Source organism: Vanessa cardui, chromosome 1 (genome assembly GCF_905220365.1).
Source record: "Vanessa cardui chromosome 1, ilVanCard2.1, whole genome shotgun sequence".
Taxonomy (NCBI): domain Eukaryota; kingdom Metazoa; phylum Arthropoda; class Insecta; order Lepidoptera; family Nymphalidae; genus Vanessa; species Vanessa cardui.
Genome location: NC_061123.1, coordinates 1,839,152 through 1,863,822, shown reverse-complemented (window position 1 = coordinate 1,863,822; position 24,671 = coordinate 1,839,152). Strand labels below are relative to the sequence as shown.

At 31.4% G+C, this 24,671-nt stretch overlaps 1 protein-coding gene across 1 annotated transcript in view; it reads right to left on the bottom strand.

Annotated features, from left to right (window-relative positions):
• Positions 1-16,315, bottom strand: part of LOC124529650 (transmembrane protein 205) — a 38,928-nt gene extending 22,613 nt beyond the window's left edge. The window contains exon 1 of the mRNA XM_047103479.1: positions 16,019-16,315. Within this exon, the coding sequence (XP_046959435.1) occupies positions 16,019-16,260 (242 nt within the window). The 5' untranslated portion in view covers positions 16,261-16,315. The remainder of the gene's footprint in view (positions 1-16,018) is intronic.
• Between the last annotated feature and the right edge of the window lie 8,356 nt (positions 16,316-24,671).

Below are 24,671 nucleotides of genomic sequence, written 5' to 3'. Positions count from 1 at the left end.
ACTAAAAACAAGCGCCGATAAAAAGTGCAAAAACCAGTTTAGTGTTTTAAATTGGGAACGAAATGCAACGTGTACCGTATTATTACCTATATTCAAACTCATATAAGCGTTCAGGTGTAAAACCTTTGATTTTTTTTTATGTGATAGGCAAACGAGCAGGAGGCTCACCTGATGGAAAGTGACTACCACCGTCCATGGACATCTGCAGCACCAGGGGGATTGCAGGTGCGTTTGCGTGCCGGCCTTTAGTCGTTGATGGTACCCTCCTGGGGTAATGTCATCAAATTCTGCAAAACCATGTTTTGAGGGAGAGGGATCGAGCCTCCGGAACTCTCACTTACCGGACGAAACGTAGCATAGCTACCACTTTACGCCGATTTTAAGTGAGAGAGTTATATATTAAATAATTGTTAATGTTTTTGGATACCATTTTCTTCATCTAGTATATAACCTAAGCTATTAAGGTAAACAACATTGACGCCCTTTCCTTAAAAAAATCGATATTTCAATTATTTTACGATGCGATTTTGTCCCTTCTAAATTACCAGGACTACAATTTATTATTCTAAATACAAAAGAAACAAGCAGGTATTTTTATTCGTTCCCTAATTGAATAAACTACTGAATAATATAATACACGAAGAACGCATCTTTAATACTTTATTGAATCTGCTAGAATCAATAAAGTATTTTAAGAGGATTCCGATTTCATATTAAACCCAACTTTGCTATTAATACACAGTTTGACGTTATATCATAGAAAATACAAGATATTTCTCGGTTTAGTTTTTCTGAGAAATCGTCAAAATCGATTAATCGTTTATCACAAATAAACATCAATTACGATATTTCTTGTGTATTGGATGTTTTCTTTGTATTATTTTTATCGTTATTAATCGCATCATACATGAGGATTCGAAATTAATGATAATTTATCTACAAGAACAACTATCACCAGGTGAGATTATTATGTATTCTGCATTTCTATTTAATTTTATTAATTATATGAATATGTTCCAAACCTTCTCCTCAAAGGGAGAGGAGGCCTTTAGCCCAGCAGTGGGAATTTATAGGCTGTTGTTGTTTGTTGTTGTTTATTAATTAAATTGTCATAGCTAAAGCTAAATAATTGAATAAAATAAAAATCGAAATGTTATGAAATATGTCAATTCTAGATTTGATTTGCGTGACTTTCGAGCTCTTCTAATTACATCGATAACATTACAGGAATTTAAAAAGGTTTTATTGCCTTCTATTGAACTTTGAACATACGTTTGAACTAGTGCATTCTAGCTTTTTTTTGTTAAGTAGTTTAATCACACAGTATATAATTTTAAAAAATATTAACGTCGAAAGTTATATACGAATCTACGAAGGTACGAATCTAATTTATACTCTATAGCGCTAAGTTATTAGCTTTATATCTGTCTGATTTTATTTATAATTGTATCTTCAGGCTCCTATGTATAAACAAATATGTTTACTTCTTTGTAATATGAGTATAGATATAGCTTCATTGATAAGTTTGTTTTTTAAGACTATTAGGATAAATCAGTGCTTGCCATTTGGAAATAATATATATTAGTATAAAATAAAAATATTAAATAAGCAATCCAAAAGCGATCAAGTAGCTTGGTCTTTAGCATTGCTGTAATATCGTCCGTGGCCTGATTCGTTAAGTGGTTATCACTCATTCGTTAATTTATTTTAATTGTTTCTCGTATTACATATACATTTCACATGCATTTTATTACAAATGATAAAGTGGAATTTGACATTTAAAATTTAATATAGAAAGTCGATAGTTGACGTTGAAGGAGAACGGTGCTCTGGAAATTATTAATATTTTAGGTATCTCATATGAACTGAATTATTTTAAAAATACACTTTTCACGGGTTTTCATACTAACTACCGTGTACTTGCACAGAATTATTATTTGTAACACGCTTTCCGAATGCAACCTTAAATGTCACCATTGGTCGTCCGTTGAAATTCATGTCATTTAATATTTCGTATTTTACGAGCACTTCACTTTTTCCTAAATGTTGGAAACCGAGGTTTCTTTAGTTACACTGGCTCACTCTTCAAATCGGAACACTAAAATAGAATGTATTACTAAGTAAAAGTAACAGACTGTAAATATCCTACTGTATAAGCGCTTTCTTTTCCTTTGAGAGAGGCTTTTAGCTTAGTCCACCAGGCTGGATACACATGAGGCAGAATTTCTTTGATATTAGATTCCTTGTGATGCTCTCCGTCAAATTAAACACGAGGTGAATAATAAATGTAATACCTAGGTATATCAAGTATTATTGCTCGGCGGTAGATTTCTGGTAATCTTGAAACATTTAGGACTGCAGGATGTGTAGCCTTAAATGCTACTCTCAATTAGAGAGTTAGTTAATCGAAGATACTGAATTGTGTTTGTGACGTCACAATCACGTAACTCACTCTATCCACGTGCATTTCTAAGAATGCAGTCATGCGACCTCGTTTTGCAGAAGCAAAACTGTTCTATTGTTAGAGAACACATGTAGAAATTCTAAATTCACGTATAACTTATCGCTGTTTAAATTGTCATAGTTCTATGATTTATGAAACGGACAAAGTAACGTTTGTAGTTTGCTTTGGAATTCCTACTCGATCTATAAACCTGATAGTTCGAGTAGGAACATGTTCTTTTTTCAAATTTAAATTTTGAAAAAGAACATGTCCCAAATAATAAAACAAACATTTAAAGATTTATTCACTCACGCACTTGGTAACAAAATTATATAGAAGTGCCGAGCATTGTTGGGCATGACAAAGTCCCCTTAAACCTATTAGCCTAGGTCGTAAGTCCCGGAAACCGCTCGGAATTTCTTTCTTACGATGGACTCGCCTTCCGCAATGTAAATCTATGAAATTCTAAGAAGTTTGCCTATGATGACTTTGCTTGTAAAAAATAATTTGTTACTTGTAACTTATTGACTAATGTATCAAAGTCTCATCATAATGATAAAACACACCTTTACTTGTAATGTTAATAAAGAAATTGATACAAATATCTTATATGTGCGAAGTTTTTATAGACAGCACGCATCAGTGACTATTCGGAACAGACTTAAACGATAATGAACAGCTGTATGTAACACTACTCGCATTTCTTATCAGTGCATAGACATTTTCATTATTCATTCAAATCTTCAATGATTTCTTTTGAAGAAAGTTTTTTATTATTCATAGATTATGTTGTTGAAAGTCATATTTGTTAGTATCTAAAACTATTTTTATTTACAACAAAACAACAAACAACAACAGCCTGTAAATTACTACTGCTGGCCTCAAGGCCTCCCCTCCCTTTGAGGAGAAGGTTTGGAACATATTCCACCACGCTGTTCCAATGCGGGTTATGTAATGCGGAATACGTATGTGGCAGAATTTCTATGAAATTTGTCACATGCAGGTTTCCTCACGATGTTTTCCTTCACCGCTGAGCACAAGATGAATTATAAAGACAAATTAAGCACATGAATCAGCGGTGCTTGCCTGGGTTTGAACCCGCAATCATCGGTTAAGATGCACGCGTTCTAATCACTGGGCCATCACGACTCATTTGAGTCGAGATTTTTATTTGCGACCATTAAATTAAATTAAAAAAAAAATTAAATCACATTCTTGTTTTTTTTTATTGGACTTTGATAAAGGAAACAGCCTCTCGCTGAACCTCTGAAATATCTTATCGTGTATCGTGTCAATCAAATCTGGATAAGAAAATTTATCTGCCATAAGATTGATTAATGTCGCAAACCAATTTTATACTTATTGTTATAAATATAAATGCTAATGTCCTGTGTCATTTACCTCATATAGTCAAATTGCTGATACGTTTGACATATATCTATAAGATATTGGGATTTTCATATTAGAACATTATGGAACTATTGCATAATAGCTGTCACTCATTTACCACTTTTACGTTTTTAAAAAAAGATCTTAGTGGATGATTTACAATTTAAATTATAGAATCTAGAATCGTTATATTAAATAACATAATTTAATTTTGGCAAATTTTGTTGTCAGTAGTAAAAAACAATCCAAAATTTTTACTACTGCCATCATTCGTTTGCTTTTAATTAGTGTGTACTAAACTATAATACCTATTAGTCGAATATCTACTCTTAATATACTTTAATGCCTGGAGATAATCGATACAGCATTAAGATAATTTTTATAAGATTTAAGATCGCGGATTAAGAATAGAGTGTTTAAGACGGGTTATCTGTCAGTCTTATCATTAAAATTTATATTTACTATATTTATTGTCGTCAACTGTCAGGATTATAAAGAATTACATTTTTAAATTTATGATTTAAAGAAAAAAATAAATGATTTACAGACTATATGATATAGATAAAAAAATATTAGCATATAAGTGCATACATGTGTGCATCATTGTGTCAGTTACCTTAGAAAGGGAAATGTTGTAAGATATCGTTACTACGATAATGATAATGTTTACAAAATATTAATCAATAAATATCAAAATAGAGATAAAATTGTGAGTCCTTTACGACCAGTTTCAAGTCAATTAACAAGATTAAATTAACTTAACCTATCGTAGGTACTAATCGAAGTTGTTAATGTTTATCATAAAATTAATTACTCGTAACATCTTCAATTATAAAATAATCTGTATATCCTGCATGTTAATTAAAGAATAGTAATAAAAGTTAATACTCCACGTATTTATATCACTTAGTAAAACTATAAAGAATTAATGAATTATTAAAAAAAAAGAAACTTTATATAATCTATACTGTCAAATATGAAAGTACTGTTGTACTTAATAATATTGGCACAAATAAAAACCAATTAAAAAAAATACTGAATAATTACGAAAATCAAATATCTATTTCGATTTTATACATAAAATTGATTCTCACTTGTTTTGTGAAATAGTTTAAATGTAGAAACTTTAAATATATCCATTACTAGTAAAAACTAATATCCAGCAAAAAGTTTTGCACAATAAAACGGTTTTATTTGAAATAACCTTCAGTAAACCTTTCACGACATAAAGTTAACGAAATAAGTAGATTAATAATAGATAATAATAATTTGTCTCTGGTAGCTTTTAGTAATTGACCGTGTATTCGTGTAAAATTAATGATTAGATGGCTTAGTGTTGTTTTTTTTTTTATCTTAAGATCGAAGTTGGTCAATGTAATTCTACCCGTGTGAACCTGCTAATAGTAAATTATTGATAATCACTACATATTATAAAACGTTCCCCGGCCTGTTGTCTGTCTGTACGTTCGCTATAAACTCCAAAACTATTGAACAATTCACGAACAGACAGAGAGATTTATAAGGAAAGGATAGATATATAATTTACTAACGTTTTAGTATAAATAAGTAAAATAGAACGATATTTGTTAAAAATGACTGGAAAAAGCAATAAAAATGTATAAAGAAAAGGTTAAAATATAAAATAAGACTTATGTCCACCTGTGCGAAGCCGAGACTGGCCGCTAGTGTAGAAATTCTGTTATAACAGAAACCAAGAAGTTGGCGCCAATGTTCGATCTACTTGTAAATTGATACGTTACTATTACTTAGCATAATTACAAATAGCTACAGACTGGTTACATAAAGAGCTTCGTTTAAATGATCTAGGAAGTACAGTTAAACTTAGACATTAGTCATCTATTAACTCCTATTAAATTATTTAATTATTTTTCATTAACAGCGAATACCGTATAATTGACTTGATTCCACGAGTCAAGGAGGTTCAACTATTAATAGTAAGTAAAATTAACTAATATTAATTTATTAATACCATGTATATTATTTTGGAAAGTTTGCATATCGCATTGAATTGCTTAAGCATATCGACCATCTGATCTGCGCAGCCTTAAAGGGACAGCGGTGAGGAAATCATCAGAATGTATTCTGATGATTTCCTCACCGCTGTCCCTTTAAAAGCGAGGCCCCCGGTTCGGGGAACGGGGAACACTCGTCCATTAACACTAGTATAGTTAAGTTACAGCCTGTAAATGTTGCACTGTAGAACTAAATGCCTCCTGACCATTTGAGGTGCAGATTTAGAGCGTAGTCCACCACACTGCTCCCATACATATCTCTACCACAGTAGATAGTCAGTGTTGTGCTCCGGTTCAAACAAACAGTCTTCGTATAAGAATCAACTCTTTTACCATTTGAGCAAGTCTAGTACTGTAGAAAAAATTAAATACACCGTTAAAAATGAACTCCAATACCTACGATACTCTGTTACCACGTGGTTGTAAGTATGCTGATATTAAAAATATTCTATTTAATATTTAAATGTACCATCGTTACTTCTGAAAGTTTTATCCAAGGCTGGAAAAACGTTTCCACGTATACACGCCCCTTTATTGACGTTAATGATACGTAACAACGATCATAAGATTGATTGCTTGAATATCTAATTTTTGATTATCTCGATTTCATTGTATCATTTTTTGTCTGATTATATCGAAATGACACTTTTCGTGATTAATTTATTTCGATATTTCAAAGATGAAAGATTCTTAAAATCAATGTTTGTAATCATTCAAGTAATGAGTTCTTTTTGTGTCAAATCAGAGTCGTATTAATTTTACCCGTACGTAGTTGGAGTAGACAGGTAATGCTAATAAGTATTTGCAACACAAAACTTATCTTTCACGCCTTTATAGTTCTTTGTATTTTTCGTAGATAAAAATATATCAATGATCGTCAAAACAAACAGAAAACAAGAAGTTAAAATAGTACTTCAATAGCACATTTGTAATCAATTCGTCAAAGAGTACTTTTCCATTGGAATTGTTTGCCATTTTATTAAGAATATGTTTTTTTTCTACGTAGTAATAATATATTTTTATACCTTAAGTTATTTCTAGTCCTTATACAAACTACATGCTTTTTAATTTCATAAAATGTCTAATTAAAGTAAATTATATTGAAATGCTAAATATGATATATCCGATATGAAAAATTAATTAAATTTCAAATTTTCCAAAAATAAATATTTAAAGAAACGCTTTGAAATCGCAATGAATTGCCTTAAATTATTAACGACAAGGAAACTATCATTTCGAGCAAGCGATACAGATATAGCCAAAAATAAATATGCCAGAAAGTAACTCAATACTTCTGTTAAAAGTAAGAAAAATTTGAAAACACGGAAAAGTTTTTACAAGGAAACGAGATCCGTTAACTGACAAGGTATTATTTATCTTACGTTTCCTACATTCAAAACAATTTGTGCTACTTTGGAAAAGCCCTAAATTGATACGAGTACATTTTAAACTTAGGCCTTTTATACACTAGCAAGATATATGTATACTATAATTGATTAAGTTTTACTTAGAGAGAGTTCTAATGAAAAGCGACTTGGATACTGATAAGAAAGAATGTAAGCAAAGGCAATGCTTTATATATATGATTAATAGGAAAATATGTAGAGCAATTAAAATTGTACTTTATTGAAGTAGGCTCGAGTACTATTGGTTATCAGTAGTCACACTACAAGTATTGCGTCACATAGATATCAAAATCAACAGTAAAAACAACATAAACAGTCCAGTATTGGACTAAGGTTTCTCTGAAGGTGAAGCAGAGCTTCAGAGCGTTGCTCAAATAGAATGGTATATCTATGAGTCAGAATTATAAACGACACGTATATTTTCCTCGCTAAATTTTCCTTTATCGACCAAATAGCTTCTTTTAAGGCTTAGACTGCTCTTCCAATGCGGGTGGTAGATACTCATGTGTCAGAATTGAAATCGTCGCATATACTTTTTCCTACGATATTTTTTTTATCGAGCAAAATTAAGTATACATATGTATATAACATGGAAAATTAATTATGCACGAATTTGAACCCAATATTTTCGCTAAAGATCCAAATGTTCTGTACCCGTTCTTAGCCCGTCTCGACTGTAAATTGTCAAAAGCTATGGTTGAACAGAATTTAAGTTCTTCTGCAACTGACTATCAGTTACCTACATTTTTTTATATTGTATGAAATTGAACAAATAAAAATTATACGACTTTTTATGTCCTTCATAATCATTTTATAAAGGAGAAATGTTGTATGTTTGGCTCGAATAATCTATTGAACAGAATTTGGTGAAAATCTGTATGAAGGAAGCTCGAACCCGAAGGAAAGACTTACTTTTTTATACATTATATCTATTCAACCCGTATAACGCAAGCGAAGTCGCGGTCGACATCTAGTATTCATATATTTTTCTTATTCTTGCAACAAAGGATTTATATTCTATAATATTCCAATCTAGCAGTGTGTGCATTGCTCTCACTCAAATAATCTCTACAAATATACTTCAGATTGTAGGACATGACGTCAGAAATTCTGATAACGACACACATTGTGACAATGGGACCATTCAAAACCAATAGCAAGTCTCAATTGAGATTAATGAACACTTAACGACCTTCAGACGGTGGAATTAAAGGGTCAAAATCAGTACTTTAGTTGCAGTGCCCACATAGCTATGATTTTTATTCTTAATTTAACAAATACTCCTTTCAACGTCGAACAGTATCTTATTATCTCACTGGCACAAAAGATTTATCTTTTAAAGAAACGACAGAAATATCAATCAACCGATAGGCGTGTAGGAATCAATTTTATAAGGAAATAAAATGGTTAAGGCTTAAATATTACTCTACAAGATATAGTTAATGCGTTGCAAATTGCGATATCGTGTGAGAAACGCGAAAAAAGTCATAATATCACTCCATTTTTTCACACACACACACACACACATTTGAAAGAACATGTATATGTATACGTTTATACACTCACGGTATCAATCTCGGTTAACAATGAAACAAAATTTATTTCGACTAATTTATGTACATTCCAACAAATTATTTTCTTAAAACCATAAATGTAAGAGATCTGAATACAGCACGCGCGCTTCGAGCCGCACGAAGCACGCCTAACAATCGCTGTTTCATTTATTGCAAGATTATTTCCTGCACGTTGCAGCTGAGATTACAGTAACGAGAACACCGTGTAAACATAGCTAGTACGTACGTGCGATTTTACACGTCTTCGAACACGTTGGCCAGTTGCGAACTTAACCCCGGTCTTCAAAGGAATTTTATCGGCGCGAATGTCACAATATAGTATTGCAAAATTTGAAATCATGATCATTTGAATACTTCTACTGAATAAAAATATTGTTGTTTAAAAATTTTCTTATATTTATAACATACAGACTTTTTGGTATTTTTAAAAATAATTTAGTTAGTCGAAATTTAAAACAGAGGGAAGAAAAAAACTAACGCGGTAGTCGTAGGCTTAAGTCCAGGTTTTCAACTAAGTACAAATACGATACGACGATAAAGGCTCTATTTGTGGTCAAAATCTAGTTCCGTAACAGATGAATGTATATTTCCGTGTTCCATATATTTGACAGATAGATAAAAATAAGCATTAATTTATAAGTGATATTCCCGGAACGAATGTTATATTACAACTGTGGTTTTGTCAGTCATATTGTGATGATTTTGTAAAACGGCATTACCCTGGGGACATGCGCTATTTGGACTTATGATCGTAGATAACTTCATATTCTGTACAAGATTATCTCAAATGTTATCCATATTCCATATATAGCTAATCTGTACAAATACAAGATGATAGGTGTTATTGTTATGCTTAACTGAATACACGCAACAGATGATGCAGCACGTTTCAAAGAAGGTTTTACTATATATTTATTATTATTATTAATCTGTGTATGAATAAAATAACTGTCCAGTATAATAAGTTGACATTTTAATTCGATATTCAAATTTCGTAAATAAATCCGTGAATTTTGGATGATTTATTAACGCCAAGTATTGTAGATAGACAAAAATTGAGCACATAAAAATTCAGTGGTACTCGTTTGGATTTGAACACGCACACATCGGCTAAGATTTACGTGTTCTTTCCACTGGAATATCGTCTAAAGAAAGTCATTAAATCAAATGTAGCGGAAATGTTCAAATTCGTATTTATAGTTGAGATATATATAGTGTTGCCAGTTGTGTGATGTTTTAAATTGTTTTCAAGTATTTTAGGCATATAGAAATAGTGCTCAGTGCTTTTGCTTTGGCAACAATGTACGTATTATTTAAAATTTAATTTTAAGAATTGTTCACCTTCAAGAAGTTTCGCGTACGATTGGGCCGCTTCCAAAATGTTTCGATGACAATATTTTTTAGATGGAAATTAGGCAAAACTTTGACACTAAAAACGATAATTTTATTATATGTATTTAAAAAAAAGGTCATACAAAAATACATTTAAAAAACAAAGCTGTATTCATGATCTGTGGTAAAACGAATAATATTTAGTACTGTCATGTGTTATATTAAATATGGCATTATTTGACGGGCTACTTAATAGTAATAAGTTACAACTGTCTGTAGATATCGCTGCGGTAAAAAAAACTATCCATTCCTAACATTTCCATGCAAAAATAACCTTGGGACCTATTGTTATGTACCCTGTAGTACTCTGGCTCACCCAAACTAGATCACAAAAATACTAAATATTTTGGTTTGGTGGAAGAATATATGATACGTGGGTGGAAGCTACTCAGATAGGCTTTCACAAAACCCTTGCGAGTCAATGCAAGATTTCAGCTGCAAACTAATAAAATTTCAGTATCTAGGTTTCAACCAAAATTCTTAAGAGAATTAATAACAGGATTAATATAACATTTAAACATCGACACAGTATACTGTCTGTTCATTTTATATAAATTTATGGGCCCTGTTTCTGACTCATATACGTAATTCATCACAGTCTCTACATTGATTTGTATCGTTGAGAATTAAATTTGTAGAAGAGATAAATTGTAAATAAAATATACATTAAAGCATTGTACCAATATTTATGGATTATGTATTTCTTCTTCTGTGTCGGTCAGTGTAAAACTCAACGAAGAGTTCCATTACAATATTAGAATTGTAGGCATTATATGGCTATACCTTTTGTGTCATAACCTTAGTTAGACGTTTATGAAAATGATATTTTCAGCAATTTTTCCAAAATTATTTTCTGTATAATGCAGTGACTTTGCGATCGTTTTACGACCAATGCGGGACCAGTATAAAATGTTTATGGTATTTTTTATCACGAATCTCTTTAACGATCTATGTAGGTATTTTTATTACAGTTCGTGGGTGCAAAATTTATCATTGCGAACTGTACAGTCACAATTTGCCAGAGTTTATTGATTCTTTAAATCAAAATGTGATGCTTACGGAAATTCAGCGACTTTGTTTTTGTGCAATTGCCGTTTTAATAGGTTTTACCAATAATAAAATTTCCTTTCAGTCACGTTACTGTCTGACGGCTGTAACGGACACAGTTCATATTTAGAATAGAAAAAGTTAGGGAAAATTGATATTTAAAATTAAATCAATAAAATTTGATCGCTTGAATTTTTTTATCGAATCGATTCGTATTGAAAGACTATCGATATTGTTCCAGTCGATTTAAATTTAGCCGTTAATCAACAAAAACGTCTTCCGTTAAATGTTACTGGTTCAGATTAGCTGAAAAGTCATGTATAAATATTATTTTTCAAATTTATCTTTGTGTGTATATAGACAACATTGGTGTGTGAGTAATCACTGGCAGAGAGCCGAAAACAAAAATATTATTTCAGAAATTGCAGTTTTGTCACTTGCGTTATTGCGATAATAAAGACTTCGAATTTGAGCCATTTTTGTTTGTTTTAGTCCAGCGATTTAATTCAGATTCGGATTTAATTATAGATATTAATGTTTATACAAATATAATCTTCAAAACAAGAGAAAATGACTTCAAAAATTACCAACGTCTTCTAAAAATGGAAAAATTACAAAATCGAAGACAAGAATGCACAAAATACTTTTTATTTATTTTTATTTTATTTCTTTGAGTTCATGGTATTATTATTACATAATTATTATTTTATCCACATCTATATTTTATTAAAATAATGATAATGTGTCAATTATGTCACGTTAAGAACTATTGTTAAACAAACTGGCTGTATTTAATAAAAATGTTTTATAAAAATACTAGGTGTAAAATAATGATCGGTTTGAAGTTAGTGCCAAGTCAAAAAAAAGAAAGACATAAACAGCTTGTTATAAACTCTCAAATTAGATCAAAACAGTGGCGTCGGAATTAAAAAACCCTTTTTTTATTTTTCTCAGCGTGGTATATTTTCCTAATAAGTTTTATAACTCTATAATTCTCGTGAGTTTTATAGGTTTTTTTTTATTTATGTTTTTTTTGACTGCCTCATAGCATAGATTTCATTGCCTGGTTGGCATACGAGGCTGCGGATCTGAAGAACTTATTTTCAAACTGCGGTTCAGACTAATAAACCACTATTACGACTGTTAAGAAATTGTTGAGAGTATACCGAATTATAAAGTTGACAGTGATATTGCTGCTAGTAGTAGTAGTAATAGTATCCTGGAAAGCATATTAAGCTATTGGTTCTGTACATTAACTCACTCAGATTGGGTCGCATTGTCGTCATAAATATCATAACAGCGAGGTAATAAAGAGAGCACCTGTGTTTGCACACCAACTTGTGCGCATATTAAAATCTTATTAAAAAAAAAAAAACCTAGAGCATGCGTTACAAATGCGTTTTTCATATTTTTTATTGAATTATATTCGCACGTGGTCGTGAGAGGCGTTTTGGTATATATTACGAATATTCATGTTTTTTTAAACTATATAAAATTCTAAGTCAATCGATAAACGAACAACAATCGTTCATTTTTATAAATAAAATATATCTCTATAAGATTAAACAATGGTAGATAGCCGTGTTTGTTGATGATATATTTTCATGATAACATTAGTAGTTGATATTTTGAATTTAGAAATAATAAGATTTTTATTCTTTTTTTCAATTTTTTTTTTATTAGCACAAGGTATATCATCATAATGCCAAAGGTTTAATGACAAAATTATGCAATTTACAAAAATGAAGGACAACAAACATCACAAACAAATCAAATAAAGCTATTCTCTTTCGAATCAATATAATCAGCATCAGCCAATCATTTTTCTATTTCCTTGAAACCACAGCGAAGATGGCAACAATTTATTGCAGGAACAAAATAACAGGATAATCATTTGTAGCCGAGACGGATATTGTGACACACGGCCTCTACTGGCGTTAAACTTTTACTTACTTTATATTACCGGATATTAGATATTCCTAAAATGTTATCAAATTAAAAAAAATGTAAAGGAACACTTGTGTGCAAAAGGTTAATGTACAATTAGGTTGATAGGTCACCTTGGAAATGAACCGATCTCCTACTGGTCATTTCTTTTTGATATTGAATATAAATATGTATACGATCACAAATTGATAAAAAACCCGTTCCATTCTCCAGTTCTTCTTAGGTCATGTTATTTTGATATGCACTTAATTTAACAAATAACATATTATATCTGAAGTAAATTTTATACTTTTTATTTAACTAACTTTTTCAAGCAAGGTACAAAAATGACAAATCAATTGACCATTTGGGTTACGATGGCAATGACAGAAGTATAAATCACTCATATTGTCAATGCGACATCAACTATTTGTATATATGTGCATATATGCCTGAACATCAGCAGCACCGGTGAACAGGGCCGGATTTAGGGCAGGGCAACCGGGGCAACTGCCCTGGGGCCTCCACATAAGTGGGGGCCACAAAAGTTTTCAGTGAGTTAACAAATACCGAGATATAGTCAAATTATAATAATCTTACTACTTAATATTTTAAAAGTTACCGATACCAGTCAAGAAATACTTACTGATTCAAATTAATAAAAGCTTAAGCTAATGGCGGTGAATAAGTTCAAACTGTCTCGTTAATAGAAGAGCATGGCAGTAGGACATCTACTGCTACTTTCAATTTTAAATTCAATTCATTGACATTCATTCAATATACATTTAATTATATATTTACGGCAAGTGCGTTCTAAGAATTGACATTTTGATTGACATGGCAAACAGATTCAGAGCAAGTTTACTTTGACCTCAATATCGTTCTCAATAGAGAAAAATAGAAATGCAGAAAATGTAGACCATCGCTAATTGAATGTTGGATGTTCATTTCATTTGATTTTGTATAGAATTGTGAGAATTTTTAAATCCGATAACTTGTTAATGGTTCGACTTGGGGGATTTGAACTCAGATCCACATGATCTGTGGTCGGTGTGTCGGTGTGATGCCTTAAGTCAACAATAACTAGAATAGCAATGATCTAAATATAGAACTTCGTTTGATGATCTTACTTATTATATTAGTGCAAGTTAAAAAAAAAACATTAAATTCATTAGAACTGTTGAGAAAAATGAAAATGAAGAATCAGAAATTTTATATTTATGTTTACATAAGCTATGTTCCAAAGTCGCTGCGGACATTTTATACTGTAAATGTAGATAATAAATCTTATTTTTATTTAACAATTCGGATAAAAAATAAATAATCTAGATAAAAAATAGCAAAATAATTAAATAAATCTTTTTCGAGTTTACCATTTTTAGAGCAAGATCTTATGTGTACAGAATGCAAAAATAAATGGATTAAATGTTGACACTCGAACATTGATTTTAATGTTGTGTGCAACAAAAACTTAGTATACGTTACTAACCGCAAAATTGTTGTTAAATCTAACGAATTAAATTTCACACTTTTATTCCGGATATAACTCCGCCACAGGACTGGCCTTGGGTTAAAAATCTTTCATTAAAGTTACAACATTTTTCTTTTCCGGAAACAATCGATTTCGCACAAACATACATATATCGTCAAGTTTGATTTTTCGGTAACAATGATCTGAGATAAACGAGCATTCATATACGCTATTTTTTTAAAGAATTGTACCAATGCTTCAAATTAATTAAGAATTACTAATTCCTATTTACATCTCCTTTTAAGTTTATCATTTGTGCTGAGAGAGTCGATCCTAAGACTTTTTTTGTATTGCTGTTTGGCCTGTACCATTGCGCTATTGATGTTTAAACGTCTTATCAATTTATAATTTAATATACTTTTAATAACTATCGTTAATTTAAGTACGTGTATATTGTACATTTAATAAAGATTTTGACTTCGAATAAGAGTCTCAAAACTCTTGTAAGTACTTTTAGTAACGAAAATTATTTTTTGTTTAATTAAATCTACTCGGTTCTTGGATGTTTTTTCCTGTAAAACAATTGGTTCAAATGTACTCGTAAAAGTATTGAAAAATTACCAATTATTGTTTTTGGGGAATTGTAGACTTACAATCCTGTCAAAAGAGACATTATATTTATTGTATTTATGTTGCTGTTTAAATATTGCCATGCAATTACCAATACGATTGAACGTTAGCGTAACGAATGAATGTAAAAACATTTAACGGATTTCTCGTAACCTTGGTTTGTACAGCGATTTGATATGTTCACGATTAAGCCGTCGAGTTAAATAGGAGCCGTTACTTTCAATACGTCACAAGTAACACTCCCATTTATTTCATTAATTATACCAGGACACGAAGACGAGACACCTATGTTTACGCTTCCTAAAACCGGCCTAATATTTTTACTTAGCAACAGAATAAAATCGATGGAATAATTCATAAAATAAATAACTTTTAACGATTAAGCCACGTGTGTTTATAAAATAATATTTCAGTAATTTTATTTTCAAATTAAAGAAGAATTCCCACATATATTTCTATAGTTAGTATTTTAACTTTAGTTTGATTTTGATTAAATAAGAAAAGTCCCAAGAAACCTGGTGGGGCTCACGGCTACGTGACTTTAATAAACTCAATATATCCAGCTGTTATTTCAATATTCACGAGACATATGATCGTTTGGAAACGTATGGATATCGCACATTTATGTTAAGTTATTCGTATAAATCTACTGCTACTAATTAACACCTGTCGAATACTATGAATATAATTTCACTTATAAAACTCACGTGTAGGCTTTCGTTTCCTGGAACCGCGCAACAGTTTGCTTGAAGATGTCGTACGCCAGCTTGGAGTACTGGGTCGAGAGAGCGAGCAGGTCGGGTTGGTACTCGACTTCCTTCTGCTTCTCCTCGTCAGTGGGGTCCGTGATGATGTTATGCTTCTTCTTCAGGCGTTCTATTGCCTTGTTGGGCTTGACGGGCGCCGGCGCCGGCACGGGCGCAACATCACGAGTGCAAACATTACACATTTTTCACGCGGTACGTTCAGTTCGGAACACGGGTCGGATTGAGACTGTGGCGGCGGCGAACGTGAATATAAGTCTAGTAAATTTTATCCCCACTCTTGTCGCGATAACGCGGCGCTTGCGCAGATAGCGACGTTCGCTTAATGTTAAGGGCTGATAGGGTTGATGCGATAAACGGGAAAGCGTGGTGAGGTTTCCGAAAAGGTTTCATTAAATTATTTATTTTTAAATTGGCTTTCGTTAAAAATTCATAATTTCAGAATGAATAAATATTGTGTTATCTTTATGTTTAATGTTTGTAATTGATTTCCAAAAAATAACAATACTTTAATTGATCCAGCTTTCCTCGGGCATAACGCTCAAGAGCTCTGTTGCTCCGCATTTGTTGTATCTGGTTATGCAGAGACTAGTATAATTGGTACATTTTCTTGTCATAACTATGGTAAAATTTATTATTTTTTTAATAACAGATAAGTAAGGTATGCGTATTGCGATCGAGAGAAAGCAGTAACTAAATACTTTGTACAAAAATCCTGTTGTGTCGCATACTTTATGTATATGGTTTTCGAATTCAATATTATTTAATGAAGAATTTCAATAAAATACAAACATTAATATATTTGGGCAAAAAATAAATATTTTTGAAAGATTTTCCACTAAGGTGAATCTTTCTAAGGTGAATTCTCATCTATCGTCGAAATAAATCGTATGTATTGTTATAGTTTTACTCGCACAAGTAAAATTTCGTTTGCTTTTTCAGTAGAAGAATAAACGAGAATTGATCTGCAAGTTGACGTTTACGCATCTGATGCGTCAAACGTCGGTTAACCTCTACCGGGTAGAGACCGCTATGGATTTACACATCAAAAAGAAAAGTGACCGCTTGCAGATCCTTATAGGATCTACCTTTATAGGAATTTATTGCCATTTATTGCGTAATATTAAGGAAATAACTTACGATGGTCAGCGTAGGCGAAATCTGATGTGAAACATAATAGTTATTAGCGTCCTGTTATTGATTAATGATAGAAAATTCAATTTAAGATTATTAATAACCGTAAACACCAAACAGTGATAACAAGTAATCGAATTTAATCGATACGACAGATATTGTATACAATTATTACAATGTTTGTGGAATGTTTATAGACAGTTATTATTCAAAGAAACATTTGAATATAATATTTCATTCTACTGTAAGAATTTCAAATTGACTTGATAACTTGGAAACAGTGTTTTGATTCGTCATTCGTCTCCTTCTGCCATTTCAAGGTAGCTCTCATTAAAGAGTTTCATCACTATTCAGATTTATAAGTCTACATACAAGTAATTGTATTTCCAATTCTGTAACATTGCCAGTATTAAAATACTAAAAATATTAATTAAATGATGTTCCGGAAATACATTTAACGAAAATGATAAAATAGCAATTAACAACAAACTAGAGAATAACATAAGGTGTAGTAAAGTAAGTTTGTAACCTGTAAATTTCTCACTGCTGGGCTATGACCTCCTCTTCCATTAAGGAGAGGGTTTTGGAACATATTCCGCCACGCTGTTCCAATGCGGGTTGTTGGAATGCACATGTGGCAGAATTATAGTATATAGTATTCCTTCACCGCCGAGCACGAGATGAATTGTAAACACAAGTTAAGCACCACTATATATATATATATAGTGGTGCTTGCCTGGGTTTGAACCCGAAATCATCGGTTAAGCGGTTAAGATGCACGCGTTCTAACCACTGGTCCATCTCTGCTCTCACATAAGGTGTAAACCTGATTGGCGAGCAACTTCATCACGTAGTTTCCATATTACACCCTACGCGCATCATATAAAATTACTTTAACTTTTTTTCATTACGCTACGAAAGAAGTAAAACTTACAAAATGTTGTTTTGAGTATTTTCGGCAATGCATGTATAGAGCCTGTAACATGTAGTTTAACAAGGATTCATTGACGAGACAAGATATCGAACGAAACCGCAGACGAGGGAAATAAAATCAAACAGGAAAACAAAGTAAATGGTTTTAAAGTTAGACGCACGATATTATTGTTTGAATGACTTACACTGACATGTCATTGATGCGTGTACTCTCTAAATAAATTATTTTAGTCGATGTCACATTCATTTTCTGACATCTCACGATCGTGTTCTGCGGTGAGTTTCGAGTTTCTTCTTACGGAATAGCTATACAGACAATAAGAAACGTCAGTTGTTCGTATATCTATAACTCAGTACAGTGGCACTTTAATGTTGTTTATATTATAGTATTTCTACGACAAAATTCTCTCTGTGATTTTATCGAGAGTGTTCTTTATGATATTTGTCCTTTATTTTTCACACAGTTGTGTGGTCGTTTAAGAAAATTTAAATATTGTTATTTAGTAATTTGGTTAAAATTGAATTGGAAGGAAAATGAGAAATAAACCTAAAGTAGTCATACAGTTTGGTATTGCCGACTAGACGCTTTTACCACTGTTAGTTACAAGACATAGAGTAAGATCATAAACATTAGTATTCTCTCAAAGTTACTCTGTGTCGTGGAGCTTCAGCAAATAGAGATAATGAATAGTAAGTGCGCTTTGAGCGAGTATTTACTTAAATTAGGGTTGACATAAATTCTATTATTCCTGGACATATTCATCAGTTATATGATTATAAATAAATTATTTCTAGCACAATTTCTACTTGGTGGTAGGGCTTTGTGCAAGCCCGCCTGGCTAGGTACCACCCACTTATCAGATATTCTACCGCTAAGCTACAGTACGCAGTATTGTTGTGTTCCGGTTTGAAGGAGGAGTGAGCCAGTGTAACTACATGCACAAGGGACAAAGCATCTTAGTTCCCAGGGTTGGTGGCGCATTGACGATGTAAGGAATTGTTAATATTTCTTACAGCGTCATTGTCTATGGGTGATGGTGACCACTTACCATCAGGTGGCAAATATGCTCGTCCGCCAACCTATACCATAAAAAAACAATCAATTGTTAAGATGATATGACTACCTGGTCTTATTTGAATCAATTTATTATTTATTTTATTTGAATCAATAATTTGTATAACATGTTGTTTTTTAAATCCGATCTCGGTTTAATCCTCACCTATTGCGTCTAACACAAACATCTACTCAAGGCCACATATAACAATCATCAAAAACGTTCTTGGCTTTTAGGAGTTAGGAGGAATTCAGTGTGATATACATGTATAAAAGGAATATGTAAAAATATAAATAGTATAAAATAAATAATCCATAATACCTAAAATGTGCTAGAACACAGGTTTAATTATTCTCGTATTAATCAGAGCGAATCCTAAGACGGTATAAACTAATCTCTAATCAGATAAATGATATCAATAGGCATAGATAGATACATTTGTCACCTGTTATGAGAGGTGGCCTTGGGGTGTTACGTGAATATCACAAAGATTGTGGGTTTTAGCTCGGAAAAGTACTGCTAAGTTACCATTTGCTTTTCATATTCATAATTCCTTAGTAAAAAATATCGACCACAATATTAACCAGAACAAAACGATCCTGTTTATCTCTACTGCTCGCTACCAATTATAAGAAATATATACATTTCTTTTTTCAAAACGATACGTATGTAATCTCAAATACATATACAGCCATATTGTTATCCTGATTTCCTAAAGATAAGACAAGTATGAGCAAAACGTTGCGAAGAATATGTCAAATCATTAAAAAGTAGTAAAATTATTTGTGTAATCTTATGGTCTTTGATTAGTTGATGAATGAAAGAATGAGATATAGTATCTTACTCATTGATATATTTGACGGTACGCCAGAATACACCAAATCTAGAGTCACACACTAATTCGACGTCTACGACGGTGAACTTTGTAATGATGATCATTATTTTTATCACATAGTATAAAACAAAGTCGCTTACCGCTGCCTGTCCCTATGTATGCTTGAATATTTAAAATTTTGCAACGGATTTTGATGCAGGGTTTTTTAATAGATAGAGTGATTCATACATAATACATGGACAATATAGTAAAGAAATACTGATAATTTTAGCAGTTTCTAATGTGATATCGAATAAATAAATTCTGTAGTATATTAAGTATCAGAATTGCACCCGTGCGAAGGTACATAGCTAAACAAGATCAATGACTTAATAGTGATAATATTACTATCGATTGGTTCAAGTGCGAGATTAATGAATTGTTGCGTTCTTGAAATGAAACATTTGCAAAATCTTATCTAACTACCTTGGTCAATCAAGGCAAATATGCCATGAATCATTCTGTATTGTTTGGCAATCGAATAATTGTCAAGCGCGGCATACACCCCCTTAGGAAACATTAATTTATTAGGTAAGACTATTTTCGCTAGTTACCCCCTTCCTCCGTTTAATATTTATTACGTAAAAATCAAAAGGAAAAATTGAATACACATTTGATTTATTTTATTTTTCGAAGTAACAATATTTTGAACTATTTATATGTGATTTCCGACCGACCGAACCTCAGTAATCGTAAGGATTCCCGTGCTTTTTCAAATTTTTTAAATTCTGTGCATTTTTTTGATTTTACGTAAGAACTATCGAAACTCCTACCCACCGCCTTAAAAGAAAACATAAGACATGGTCGAAATACTCTCCCCCCTAAATCTTTTTACGTAATAAATAAATGGTACCCCTTAAGGTTGAACGGCGATAATTTTTCCAATGTCCCAGTTTCTAGTACTTATTGATGGTAACTTCAACTTAGGCTGCAGGGCACACATTCGTGTTTCTCGTTCAAATTAAATGTAACCGTTCTGAGTATCAGTTATTATTATTATTAACCCTCATTATATATTTATTTTAAGATATACTTTTTACTAGAACAGATTATCTATATCAATTGTTCTTACTGTGAGATTGTGGGCGTGTTTTTATAAAATAATTTATCTTATCTGTTGAGCAAGTACTTTATATAGATACTGTTTCAAGTTACCATCTGAAATTTTTAAATAAGAATATCGAGATATTTTTCGTATAATGTAATATCATCCTTAATGCATTTCAATTGATATTCATTTTAGTTTTGCTTGTATGTGTGGCTTTTGAATTTCATGAATTATTTTAAATAACGATTAACATACAAATGGGCTAAAGGGTAAAAGGTACAGAGTGTATAATGCTGTTAAATTAAAATGATGACTTCTGTTCCTGCTTAATCTGTTTTAAAATACAGATGCTATGTATAAATGCTACTTGGGTGGCTAATAATATATTTGAATAATTTGTTGAGTTCTCCTATATTAGCAAACAAGTAAAATATATTTTGGACAAAAGAATGAATGAATCTTTGTAGTCATATAATCGATATCGGTACAGATAATGAATTCCATCTACGTGTATTATTCTAAACAATTTATTTGATTTAAAATTCGTCGCGGAACGAAACCAATTCTTAACGTCCGATTTATTCCATATTTTTATTAATATTTATCATTATTAATGGCAGTCGTTTTGGAACGACTTGAAACTTGTTTTAATTTCATTATCAAGGCGCAATTTTATGCGCCAAGTTGTTATGTCATATTTTTAAATTATCTTGAATACAACTTAAAAATACCTTTTAAATAAGTATGCATACTCAACTAGCTCATTAAAATAGCGATTTTTAATTTGTTAGGTTACTAAATAATAGTTTTTGACTTTTGATTTGCCACAGTTAGCCCCCCATTAGGAAAAATAACCATACCGTTCATTCAGTAGATCATTTAGTCATCTGTGAAAATACTAGATTAATTAATCTGTTTCTAACTGATGAGCCCTTCATAATAAGACTGTTTTTATTCATTATTTCGATACTAAGCGTACATAATTGTTATTATGTGATTTAAAGGGTGAGTCAGTGCAATCACATTAGTACAGAAATAGAAACGACTTTTTAGATTTACTACTTGGCGTCGCATTGGCATTGGCAAATGAATTCATGCCTATAGATGCCATGAGTACCCTATGGGTGGAGGTAAGGTCAAATCAAATCAAATCAAAATAAACTTTATTCAAGTAGGCTTTTACAAGCACTTTTGAATCGTCATTTTACAATTAAGTGAAGCTACCACCGGTTCGGAAAGTAGATTCTACCGGCAAGAAACTCAGTAGTTACTCTTTTACAACATTTAAAAAAGAGTAAGTCTAAGTCAAAAATCTTTATTCAAAATAGAAGTGATTACACTTTCTTATTGATAGTCATACATCTACTACTGGTTCGGAATTTAATACCTCAGACCTGAGTATTATCATCATCATAATCAGCCAAACGTAATACCGTTGGACATATATCACAGATTACTTTTTACAAATGATAACTAAGACAGTTTTAATCAAAGTGACTCATTTCACTGTATCAAGAAAATTAATATATTAAATTTATTATTGTTTGTTGATAGCTAGTAGTTGAAGTGCGAAATAAATATGCATTATTAAATTAAGCGGATATAAATGACGATGATCAATAAATGCATAATATTTTTAAGATTTTATATGAATGGCTAAATAAAAAAATTCAAGATCCAAGGTGATTCAAGTTTTGTATAAATATATTAAACGTGTATGCGAAGTATTTATTAATTTTAAACTGACTGATATAAAAGGCACAACTGAAACAAGAATTACTTGTGGAACGTAGTTAAGCAATAAGGAAAGTTCTTTAAAATTTAATCGTCTGGGCAGGTTGTATTGACATTTATTATGTTTGATGTTAGGATGTCCCATCGGGTGTCCGGGCTAGTAAAGAATGAAACAAATTTTGTGACGATAGGAAGATGTTATGTCCCTTGTACCTCTAGTTACACTGGCTTACCCTTCAAACTGGAGTAAGATTATTGTTTTTCTTTGCACAAAACGTTCTTATTGAATTTCTCGAGATACCTCTGATTCGGAATACAAAGTTATTAGTATTAAATCATGTATTACATGTACATTTTAATTTATTATTTTTGTTTCAAGTTTCTTGTTTGTGGTGTACAATAAAGTATATTCTATTCTATTCTATTAAAAATGGCTTGATTAATACAAGGTTTGTAACGTGGTTTTCTGGAAAAATTATTAATGAATTAAAGTAAAATTGGCAAGCAGAGTTAATTGATTTCGACCGCAAATAAACTTTGTATTTTATAACTTTTTAATCTCATTAGCATAATTTAATAATCATATATTCCGTTGAGCTCAGGGAAATTATATATTGACGTATTTTTTCCTAACGTATGCCATTTGGAATTTAATAGTATTTCTTCAAAGTTACTTGAAAGATAAATTTATTGATCTATAGGTACTATAAATAAACAACTAAGAAAATAAATGTATATTTATAATTATTTGACAAATAAAAAAAGATAACCGATGATTGCGAGTTCAAGCCTTGGTACCACTACATTTTGTTTATAATTTTTAAATTTAGAATTTTGTTGTGAAGAAAGACAACTGAAACCTGCGTTTGGCTATCCACCAAACTGAATTGAAATATCTTAGTGGAATAATCTCTAAACCTTCTCCGTGAAGGGAGTGGGGCCGTAGCTGTAGAGGCTTTTATCTTCGTATATATTGTACTTAAATTGCGTTAATATTAATATTATACTTACTGTTTCCACGAAACTATTTTAATGAGAATTCATAAAATTTATAGCTTAGTACGGGCTCAACAATGTAAAGAAATGACGAATATACTTATTATAAAATAGTACTTCATTTTCTACCATAGAATACTAAAGTGGAAAATTTCATCAGTTCGATTTATATTCGAAATTCGAATTCAAAAATCGGAAATCGGTTCGCCGCAATGAAAATTCTAGTAATAATAGAGTACATTCAAAAATTACTTGTAAAGAGTTTTTATTTCAACAAAGTGTTATTAATTATTTTTATGTCGATGTAGGTACGTGTTTTTCTATTAAAATCTTTTCATTCATTCATTCATTCAATGTTAAATATATTTATGTTTAAGTCCAAACATCACGAACAAATATCGTTAAACTAATACAATTTTAACGCATGCGCTAAAATTACACATGGTACCGTAATAGGTACATAATATAATATATTGTGCTAATAAGGAAATATATAAGTTTCGAAGTGCGGACGTGCATCTTAGGAGGACATACTCGTACATTAAAATTAATGTGGGGATAAAAAGATTGCGGTTAAAATGTTCCTAGAAAACCATTGTTTCCACGAACATTATTTTGAATATTTAGTTTTTGCATACTAAAGGAGTCAGACTCAGTGAAGAATTTTTTATTGCTACTTTAGTACTACTAAAGGCGTATTGGATAACAACTTGGAGGTTCTTTCCAACACTAATTCAAAGTGGGTTGGTAGATACATATATTTTAAAATTTCATCCGACATAAACAGGTTTCCTTCTGATGTTGTTCGTTGTAATACTTTTT